At 41.7% G+C, this 11,680-nt stretch overlaps 1 protein-coding gene across 1 annotated transcript in view; it reads right to left on the bottom strand.

Moving 5' to 3' along the window:
- The window catches only part of rnf38 (ring finger protein 38), a 25,453-nt gene extending 16,506 nt beyond the window's left edge, over nucleotides 1-8,947 (bottom strand). Inside the window, exons 1-2 of the mRNA XM_005944867.3 lie at nucleotides 8,799-8,947; nucleotides 7,158-7,852 (exon numbers count right to left, since the gene is read on the bottom strand). Coding sequence (XP_005944929.1) covers nucleotides 7,158-7,764 — 607 coding nt within the window. The 5' untranslated portion in view covers nucleotides 7,765-7,852; nucleotides 8,799-8,947. The remainder of the gene's footprint in view (nucleotides 1-7,157; nucleotides 7,853-8,798) is intronic.
- Between the last annotated feature and the right edge of the window lie 2,733 nt (nucleotides 8,948-11,680).

The raw sequence follows: 11,680 nt of genomic DNA, 5'->3' as shown, positions 1-11,680 counted from the left end.
TGTGTGTGTGTGTGTGTGTGTGTGTGTGTGTGTGTGTGTGTGTGTGTGTGTGTGTGTGTGTATATTTGTTTTACCAAAAGTCCAAAGTAGCCACAAAAAAAACCCCAAAACAAAAAAGTTTAGAAGCATGTTTCTTTCAAATTAAGAGTCACTGAGTTCAAATATTAATGTAATCCATTCAAAAATCAACATTGTTTATTCATATTTATTACATACAGGTTAACACACAGATATTTTTTTGCATTGTTTAACTAAAGGGGAGGTTTCTCCATGCTCACCTTAAATAATAAGTGACTAATTTCATGGCAGCTACTTTCTAAACCAGTACATTGCTAGTGAACATAGTTCCTGTCAAAGGCAAGTCTGGTATTTTTGTGAGTATGCCTGTCCCAGTACTGTCTCCGTGAGCTCAAATACAGGCTAAGTTTAAACATGAGCACAGTCCAAGAAATGGCCTATGGCTTCTTCCGACATGACAAAATGTTTAAAACTGGATGTGTAAATGTATAAAGTACATTCTTTATGACGAGGCTGGTATTGTTTTGACCTTCTGCATCTTTCAACATAATAGCAAAATGTGGATCTGCAGACACACAGAAACTTTACTGTGCTATGCCATTTGGGTATCTTAACACCCACTGAAGTATACTTTGCAACTGACTTTCATTTCATTATACTACAATACAGGTCAGACTCAAACCCGAGCCACTGAACTCCATGCGGCATGTAGTCGCCTGCTCACCTACTGAGCTAAAGTGGTGCTCCACTACTACACTTTTTTTCTTTTTTGTTAAATCCGTCTCCCTGAACTATTGCATCCATTAATTTTCTTGCTCTTGCTTTTAAAGTTTTCTGCTAACCAACTAGCACCAATACTCCCTGTACTCATACCAGCTTGCCCCGTGTCCCTTGTTCTTCTAAACAGAGCCCGCACGACTCTGAGTACTGGTTCAGGAGCCATAATGTCGATATAACCGCATCCACAGAACAGAGGACAGTACTACCGCCAGCAGGTTCAATCCAGTGGAGTTGAGAGTCCATTCGCAGGGTACGAGACTCACTGGAAATTAACCTGGTCACACCGCTCCAGTATGCTGCTCTTCTATTATGTATTTGTGACACAAAAAATTTCAAAATTTAAATATTTGCAGAGGAGTTTTATTTCATAATTGATTTAAGAAAGCGCATGTGTTAGAAATAGTGGTCTAAGAACTCAATAGCGTTGCGGCTGATATGAAGCTGATCTCTAGCTCGACTGTGACGTCATCCTGTCTGTATGCACATGTTTCTAACAGTCCCATTCCTGCTCCCAGCCCACCCAGGCAGCAAGTAAATAAGGCGTGTGCACTGACGCACCAAGTCAGTCGAGTTCATAAAAATACAAAATGCACACAGCGAACCGCTCTTTCACACTGGTTTTCTTTTCTCACTCTACCTTCTGTCTTCAGTCTTCCTCTCCACATTCCCCTCAGTGAAAGACAGAAGCCATCTGAGCAACAGCATTAGGACAAGGAAAGTAATGGGCAGAAAAGGAGAGTGCTAACTGTCTTAATTCTCTACTTTCCATCATAAATTTTGACACTAGTGCCACAAAGTGAGCTCTCAACTATTTGAACTACATTCTGAGGAGCCCATTGGAAATAGCTACTAATAAAATGTGCTTGCTCTCTGTCTTTGGGGCAACTAACACATCATTTATAAGCCAGGATCAAGAGTGTACCCTGGCTCTCTACTTATTAGAGCTGGGATCTGCTCCAATCCCTAACTTAAGTGAAACTAAGCCTCCTGGACATCTTTTATCTCAAATGAAAAGAAAGAAAGTGTAATATTATTTCATAAGCTGGAAGGTATAAATCTCGCAGCCCCCTAAAAACCTCCAACTAGATACTGAGTAAATAAATAAGTAAATGAAATTATCTTCACATTCTGACCAATAAAACACCCTAAGTGCATATGCATATGCATGGCATATGCATTATATATAATATATATATATATATATATATATATAAATAATATATATATATATATATATATATATATATATATATAATTATTATATTATATAATATATATATATATATATATATATATATAATATAATGTATTATATATATATATTATATATATATATATATATATATATATATATATATCAAAAACAAAACCCAATTTCCCATTTTTTTTAAGTTTTTTTTTTCCCACCCCTGAGAGCTTGAGAGGTGGCAGGAAAGGCTATCAAAACAAACACAGACAGAAGCTTATAGTTCACTGAAATATCTTAATGACTCTTCTCTACCATCCCTACAGCGTGTTCCACCTCTCTGCTGCCCATCTGTATGCACAGTATGTTTAAACAGTTCCTGTTTGCCAAAATACAGCTCCATGAAGCGCTGAATTTTCAATGGATGTAGCCTTTTAGCCATATGTTGGCAAAATGTTGAATGTTTGGAAAACACTCAGCATATGTGTGGACAGCAGAGAAGTGGATTATCCTGCACATGAGGTTTGGGGGTGGGAAGGGTTTTCTTACAGTTACACTTTACAAAACATCCAAAGCAAACTTACTACTTCAATCTACAACTATGCAGATTAAAATATTCAGTTCATGTAAATGAGCAGTCTTGGTTAAAGCAGTGAAAACAAAGACAAACAGAGGTGGAAAGGGAGAAGGACACATTGAGGGGTAGTGTTGAAATGATCAACAAAGATAAGGATACTCAACTGTTGAGGCACAGAATTGCAACAGAAGCTATTTGAGATTAAAAAGAAATTTCCAAAGGCGAGAATAAGAAAATATAAATCATGAAGTTGTATTACACCCAAATTTCCCCTTGTAGGACAATTAAAGGATTATTCCATTATGTATGAAGTTGGTTGGGTTTATACTTGTGCTAAGGGTTAATGGTGGCCCTATCATGGTACTTAAAAAGTACAACTTGACATAATATGCCATTTCCCAGCAGCTTACTGAGAAAGGGTTACATGAGCAGGAAAAGAATTTTACAAAAGAGGATATTTCTCACAACAAAAGGGGAAACACAGGATTGCAGCCATGATATAACAAAAAGGTACATCCAGTGGACATATGCAATTAAACTGAAAGCAACAGAAGGCCAACATGCAAACACCAGGAGCAAAGTATGCCTCCCTCCCATCCTCCTTAATTCACTCACCATCCATTCCTTTCTGACACATACCTTTACCCACATTCCCAAAGTTAGTGCTTGTCTTGACTTCAGTCAACTGTTCTGGCCTCTTCATGCCTCCAACACTTTTTCAGTATCCACACCTCCTCTCAGGTTGCACACTCAACTGCTTTGTGCAAGAAAGACATGCTTCCTGTCTATGCTTTGCTTATGGCCGCACCCCTGACGTGCTACGTTTCTTCAACAGCCCTCTTCCTTATATTTGTTCACATCTTCCTTTTGTTATCACTGCCTGGTCTCAGCCTAATCATCTTCCCGTTCCTCATCCCCTGCCTGCAACTGACCTTCCTAAAACTCGTTCACTGTACTTGCTTAATGCAGTCCTATGACTACAAATTCCCACCACTGACTTGTTTTTTAACCAGCTATTGCAGTTTTTGCTCACTCATTGGCTTCCTTCTTCTCTCCTCATACTGACCTTTCTTCAGGAGTTAAGTGACCCTTTGGCATTCTCTCTTACACTTAGTCTCAGAAGCACCTTTTTACCAAACCAGATCAGAGCCCTTTCCCTTAGATTCTGAGCTAATTTAAGGTCACTTTCCCCTATTCCAAGGATCCTCTCTTGCTGACCAAAGTGACTGCTTTGTTGTTTATTTGGAGTGACAGAGTAGCAGGGAACCCCTGCTACTTGGTCAATCCAAGTGAAAGAGTTTCTCTTCAAACTAGAGGGGGTTGCCTGGGCGACAAGACAAAGGAAAGCAAAAAAAAAAACAGAGTGCATGTTTCCACTTCTGTTACAGACAGAAGGATGGAGAGGACAGGAGTGGAGTGGAGGGGTAGAGGTAGAGTGGCAGGATTGTCCGCCTCTCTGCTGCTTTGGGCAATCCATTAAAACGATCCCTCCATTAGACAAATGTGAAGGAGGAAGCCAAAGAAAATGGACCGGAGGGGTACAGAAAGGGTTGACTGATTCAGACGGGAGGGAGAAGTGAATGTGAGTAACAGGACAGACTGTGACAGAGGTGGGTCGCAATCAGGGTAAGATATCAGCTGCTACAAAGGATGTTTTTATCAACTCGGACCAATTGGCAGCAGTCTTAAACATTTTGAGAGCTTTTCTGTGCTTCTCTTTTGCAACCTCAAGTCTTAGTTTTGCAGACATCAGCTCTCTTAAGTCTGAAAACATAATGATTTCCTAAAAAGTCATGTGAACTTTATGACGGATAAAAAAAAAAAAAGAGGAAAATACCCTTTGCACTGTGTACAATATGAAACAAGTATGAAAGAACAACACATAAAGAGGAAAATGGGAGCAAAATAATTACAACAGGGGACTAGGAGAGTAGAGGAGATGAGTGGAGAAAAGGGGAAAGGAGAGGAGAGTAGGGAGGGGACTGAAGAGTACAGGATATCATTATCTTTCATGTCCAACGCAGGTGACTAGCAGTGGAAGAATGGATTAAGTATCCCTCCTCTCTCCCAGCAAGCAAATCCCATTCTGAGAATGGAAAGAGGGTTTAATAAGAGGTATGTAGTGGTGGGAAAGGTCCAGCTAGCCAGCTGCTTTACTCTTGTAGGAGTACGTTTAACTATAAAAGTACACCCCCACCCCACCCCCTGCTTCCTGCAGTTAACAATGTAAACAGCACTCAATTAAAAATACATAGAAATAAAACAATAACTTACATTATATTTAAACTGCAGTATCTACTAAATGAAAGAAACTTTTATATGTGTGCATTTGTTCTACTGTTAGACTCATCATCTACCTACACAAATGCAGGAGAGAGTAAAGTACAAACACAAATGTGTACATCCACCTGTAGCCTTTCTGAGTATCTGTTCTTTTGTGGGTGTCAGGTTGTGCTGAAATTTGTCTGAACAACAAGTTGGCAAATTTATAGAATTTCTACCCAGGTCCTCCTCCTCTAAATCAAAATCAATTTGGATGGAAATACAATAAAGTCATTCCATTCATTGATTTGAGCTATCCATTTCACAGCGAAGCTACTATGATAGAGTACAGGCAGCAAGTCTCAGTGGGTCGATAAACTCTGAAGATAACTAGAAGCAGTTTGGTGAGACACTGTGACTTGGCAAACTAGTCTATATTTTTATTCTTATTCATATTAATTTGTCTTGGTTCTTCATTCCTTCCTAAGAACAACATACAGAGACACAACTTTATTTCCTTGGAACTCAACACAAAGGTATACAAGTAACACACACACTGCTTTGACAACCTAATGACTGAGTGTTCAAAAGAGGCCTCTCTTTGTTTATGTGGGTTCAGCTGTGTTCTTGCTCTCAGTCTTCCAAACAGGTAAATCCAGTCTCTCTAAAGACCTGCTCAGTTTTTTGTGTACACAGATATGCAAACACCTACTGTTTAAAATGTGACAGTTTTTTGTTTTGTTTTTTTAAGTCATCATCATCTTCATCATTATTACTCTTATATATGCAACTCAAGCCATGGACTTCAATAGTTTCATTTCACTGTGTATCTCGATGGTGTACACAAGTGAGGACATATTTCGAAGAGGTGAGCAGAAGTAAGTACCTCCACAAAAAAAAAAAACTAGGCCGTCTGTCATATATGAGTTGCTTAGTGAGAGAAATGACTGCGGTCTTAGACATATCCCAAGAGGTAGAATCGGTATGAGTAATTTGTCTGCTGTAATGAGACCAAACCTAAACCCTGCTTTTCCCAGAGTCCTTACATTTTAATGTCAATGACTCAAATTAATTTGCAAAATAAAAACTTTATAAAGCAAAAGTTCCACTACATAATGTCTGTATAAAAAGGGGATTCTGTTTTAGAATGTTACAATGTTTCTTTAAAATAATAATAATAATAATGATAACTAGTAAAATGTTTCCACAACACCCGTGGATACTACCAACTGCAGAAGCATTTTCAAACCTGTGAAGCCAGTTAGGTGTGCTATTAGCTTTAGTGAAAGGAAAACTTTCCCATAGCCTCAGTGAATGTGAAACTCTAGCTGTGCTGCTTCTATGTTATGAAGTTCACAACACTGCACTCACTGTGTTGTGTGAGAGTGCCCTCACATGTATTTAACACCCAACACCAGTCCACACATACTCTAACCAAGTTTGCTTTGCAATGGAGCAAAAATGTCACAGCAGAGGTTACCCAGGTAGCTGTGAATAAAAAATAAAAGAAAAAAGAAAAGAACATTTGAAACGGAATACAACCTCAGACGGAAACCAAATACCTGTTAAAACAGAGGCCATGGTTAAGATTGTTTACCACTTTGCTCAGCTGATTCTGTCATAAGCACTTTTTTTGTATGTGTATGTGCATTTATAACAGTAAATGCTGACTAAATATTCATCTATTCAATATCATAATATATGAGTAATATATGAGGATATTTTAACTCTTGTTCACAACTTCACACTACAGTCCAACAAGTTGGGTTATCTAGCTACAATTTTCCCTCTAAGAAGCTTTGAAAAAGAACAGACCATACATAGTTTAGTCAAAGGTTTTGCCTGTACACATTATAAGGCTTGTTACCTAGCTACATCAATATTTGTGTAATTGACTAAAAGTAGACATGCCACAGTGCCTAAAGAAATGTAGTCTGGTTAACTAACTATGCACAGCAGTTCAACTGGCTTGAGGCTACCCCAGTCCACAGCACAGGCTGCTGTTTTTCATTTGCCTACTGTATGTGCTAACTGTGTATCACATCCACACTATAGCTAAGTGGCAAGAACATAAAACACCCCATCTAATTAAAATACATCAAATGTGTTCACACATGCACAGACACTACAGTCATGCCAAGCCCAGGGCAGTCCCCTCCCTCTCTCTGTTAGCTTCTAAAGAAAGGTATTAGAACACCTCCGCTTATGTCCCTTCAACTCGCATACAGTGTGAAATTAAAAGTCTGAGTGGAGGTGTGACTCGCCTTTCCTTCTTGTTCTAAACCTACACAACCACATACACGTCCATTGACGATGACAAGTGGAGACGTTTACCTGCTGCTGGGATGCGGTGCGCTCCGGGAACAGAAGACAGCCTCTGAATGCCGGGAGAGGCGTTACTTCCTGGGGCTCGCTGCTGGTTCTCCGAGTGGATACTGTGAGTTCCAAGTGGTGCGCAAGCGGCACCGTTCTGCTGCTGTGGATGTAGTTGCTGCTGCTGCTGCTGCTGATGGTGGTGGAGATGGTGGTGGTGGTTAGATACCATAACTGCGCTGCCGGTCATTCCATTGCCATTTCCAACACCGCACGACTGATAATATCCAGACCGTGAGCGAGATCGAGTCCTTGGAGGTTCCATGGTCATTTGGTGGGGGTGAAGGGGGTGGAAAAGAAAAGAGGAGGACGCTTCTGGGGACTGCGGCGGAGAGCCGTTGGTAGATCCGGGCTGTACAAAGCCCCTCGCGCCGCTCTGGCTGTAACTATAGCCCCCGAGTCCTCTGCCCCCCTCCGCGCCCCCGTACTCTATTCGCTCCGCAGACTCTGTCGCCCCCGCCTCGTCGAATAAATCAGCCCCTTTAGGGACAGGCTCCGGGGTGGAGGGCAGCCGGGGGCAAACTCGAGGCTCCTGAGTCGTTGGCTGTCCAGCGGCTGCGATTGGCATTTCCTTTCGGGGGATTTCCTTCGTTTCTTTTCCTTTTTTGTTCCCTGCGTTTTCCTCTCGTTCCCCTCAACGAAGCAGCTTTTACACACTGTTAAAATGACAAATTAAATGAGTTAGGAAGAGTTAAATCGAGTTGTGAGGTACTCTGTTAACACTGTACATCACAACATTCACCAAGCTGGACTACCTACACAAACAAGTCAAAGCCATCAGTTTCTTTTGACATGCACGTGTGTTGTAATTTTGAGTTAACTGGTAGTTTGTTACTAGAACTTTGCTATTTCATAAACTGGTTCATCAGCTTACATTGTGAATATTTAAGTTTTCACTCGATTATACTGTTTGGGAATTAAAAAAATAATAATCTACAAGAATGTGACAGGGATACGATTCCTCTCCCGGCTCACCAGCAGCTTTAACTTCACAACAGCAACGACCACGGCTCGCTAGCTGACGGGAAGCTAGCGTTTGGGGGCGATGCTAACATTAGTGCGCATAGCACGCTGTGGTAAAGGCGTTATGATGCTTCTTCTAACTATATAACTACAGTGTTACCACACCAGCTCGCTTTCTCGGAATCCCAAATATCCTCGAACCGACTTTAAAACAACTTTCGCCACTTTAACCCACATTTAAACTTGTTTAGCCAGCCTGCGTAATGTCGTTCGCTAGCTTGGCAAGCCATACCAACCCCTCCTCCTCTACCGACCAACACAGAGAAAAATCCCATAGCTAGCCACCCACGCCTCGAAGCGCTTTTAAAATATTTGGTTAATAGTAAGAAAACAAAACGGTGTTGTGTATAAACTTATTCGTGTGATTTCGCTGCGTTGGGATGAGCCGGTAGAGCTTTCCCGGTTGTATGGAAGCAAACAGCAAAGCGCAGAGAGAAACATTAAAAGTGGCCGGTCTAAAATTACAAAGAAAGAACCACGGCTAAAATTAACAGGATCTTAAGGAATGACCCCGCCTCTGTGTCTAACGCTGAAACCGGGTCTATTTCCGCTGCTCTGAGTATTTTTTTAACAACTTACCTTCAACGCGCTCTCCCCGACTGTACTCCCAACTCGGATCTGTCGATAATATTGCGAGCCCTGTCTGTGAGAGTGTATGAACGCGAGTGTGTGAGCCCAGTGTTCGCTCGGTGTCAGCGTGAAATGTGACAGACCGTCAACGCTCAAGTCGGATTTCACCAGACCGGATCAATCGACGACAGAAAACAGAGTGCATTTGTAGTTGCTTCCCCCAGACACAATGCTGGTTAAGTCACCGATGGCAAAAAAACACAGACAAATGACTAAAACTGTTAATGTTAGTTTGTTTTTATAAATACAATTTTAAAATCCGGACTTTACCGGTGAAACGAACCAGTTTAAGCTCGGCAATCTATTAGTAGGGCTGTTAAATCAGAAGCCGTGGATAGCAGAGAGGCAGACTAAAAGGGGCTTTAAATTATTTATTTACAAATACCAAGCCTACCCATTGCAGCTGTTTCCTTTGGAGTCGAAAGTTCGCTTTAAAAATAAGTATTTGCTGTGTTTGCAGAAGTTACTTGAGCTACAAAATTACAGTAGCGAGAAAAAAAAAACTAGAACGTTATTAAATAGTGACAAACATAGAAAAATGGGGGAGGAGGGCAGATTATTCAGCCGTAATCTAAAATAAATTAGGCCACTAGGATAAATGAAGTGCCTGTGTTTATCAGATCTGGGCCAAAGTTTTCACGTTTAAAAGGGGGTTTTGCATGTTTTCTCATAAGCTGGAGAAAAATGTGATTGAATGTTAAAACAAACAAACAAACAAACAAACAAACAAACAAACAAACAAACAAACAGCTGCAGAAGCTTGAGACCATTATACCTTTTTTTGAAAAATGTTCAATGGTGCCATGTCAAAGGTCAAGAACATGCCCTGTTTGAAATATTTATGAAAACTACTGTTACTGTGTGTGTGTTGGGGGGGGGGGGGGGGGGTGGATTGGGAGCAAGAAGAATGACATGTGAGAGGAAAACTGTACGTGGTTTCTGATTGTCCTCTCTTTCTCAGACACACACACACATCTAACGCCATCTGAGTCTATCTTGCCTCCTATACCCTATTCCCTTGGTCTTGTTCTCTCATTTCACACATACTGAAGCCCAACCCATCAACAACAGGCCTAATACACACATACGCCCAACAGACACACACATATTCTCTCCTCATTACACTCCCTTTTCCTACTTTGATGATATGCAAATATCCCTCCTACCCTCCTTCCTCTCACTCCTCCCTTTCTCCCTCTGTGTCTCCCACAAGCAGCAAGCTTACACACACACACACACACACACACACACACATCACACGCAGGCTAATGCGCTGTGGCAGCGTCCACAGACAGGCGGGGAGGATCAATTTTTCACCCAGTGTGCTACCGATATTCATAAGATAAGGCCACAGTAGATAGAGAAGAGAAAGAGAGGGAGGGAGAAAGGTGGGGGAAAGAAGGGAAACAGAAGAGATGGGGATAACGAAAATGGCGAGTGGGTGTAATGACGGGGAGGGAGTATAGAAGAAAGGAAGGGTGTCCAGGAATAAGGGTGAGTGAGAAGAAAAGTGAAAGGAATGGAGAAGAAGAGGACCATGGAGGTACTCCGGAGGGTGAGAACGGGTGAGAAAGTGGAGAGGGTGGGGAAGTCTCATGGGTGTGTGGGAGGGTGGAGGCAGGATGAGTAAGTGGGTTAGGGGTGGTATGAAAGGGGGATGGGGTGTAGAGAGGGCTCTGGGGGATGGGATTGGAAATGGATAGGGTGGTAAGGGAAACCGAGGGATGGTGTGTGTGTCTGTGTGTGTGTGTGTGGGGGGGGGTATTTTGCTGACGTGCTCTCTTATTGGCTTGTTCAAAACCTGGGGGAGGGGCAGCCACAAACCATACTCTCACCAGCTGTAGGGAAGAGCAGAGAAACAAAGAGAGAGAGCGAGAGAAGGATGGAGGGGGGCAGATAGGTTTTAATGTTGATATTCTGGTCTAATTAGATTCCTGTCTGAGTGGCGGAATGAATGGTGCTGATCATATAGGAACAGAGCAGAGCAGAAGAGGAAGCAGGCTTTGTTTGAGTTGGCGAATTCTGTTTTTTGTACACACAAGGGGCTCTTGATCTATAATTGAGACGCAGAGAGGAGCAAATTGTCTACACTGCCTCTTTTGGATACATCCAAACTCTCTTGCAGTCATGTTGAAAAAAGACCAAATGTCTTCTGTAAAGCAACTAAATTTTAGATGACGCGTCATTGCATTTATCATATCAGTGTTACCTAAGCATTATGCAATCAGCTTTTGAAGGTTAGACGTGACAACGACGATATTTAAAACGACCTGTGTATGAGAAACTCCCCAACCTTAGACATAAATTTCACTACAAAAGTACGCATTTGCCCGTCTACAGTGTAACATAAAGATACTTGACTGTTTTTAAACATGTCTATAAAATTAAAAGAAGATTAAACAGAAAGCTTTAAACAGCACGGAGAAAGAAATACCATTCCAGCACACACAAGAAGGCAGATTGAGTGCCATGTGTTTGTGGAGCCCAGCTGAACCCCGCCTGCTAAACCAGTCCGCTGGCTGTGACAGACTGTCAGGCAGGGAGAGAGGGTGGTGTGTGTGTGCGTCTGTGTGTGTCTGTGTGCGTCTGTGTGTGTCTGTGTGCATGTGTTTGAAGAGAACAAGACAAGAAAGAGGGGAGAAAATGAGACAAAAAGACAGACTGACCAGTATAGACAAACATGAAGGAAAGAGACGTAAGAGAGGAGGTATATTGACATACAAATAGAAAGAGAGAGGGGTACATATTGTAGTACATATGATGAGAATGGGAGACAGAGAGAGCAGAGTAGAGGAGGCCAGGCTTTCTGTGGCTTAGCCAGACTGGAGCGG

The sequence above is a fragment of the Haplochromis burtoni genome, unplaced genomic scaffold (assembly GCF_018398535.1).
Source record: "Haplochromis burtoni strain Fernald_Lab_line unplaced genomic scaffold, NCSU_Asbu1 Contig_421, whole genome shotgun sequence".
Lineage (NCBI taxonomy): Eukaryota > Metazoa > Chordata > Actinopteri > Cichliformes > Cichlidae > Haplochromis > Haplochromis burtoni.
Note: the sequence above shows the minus strand (reverse complement) of the source record. Positions and strands in the feature narration are given on the sequence as shown.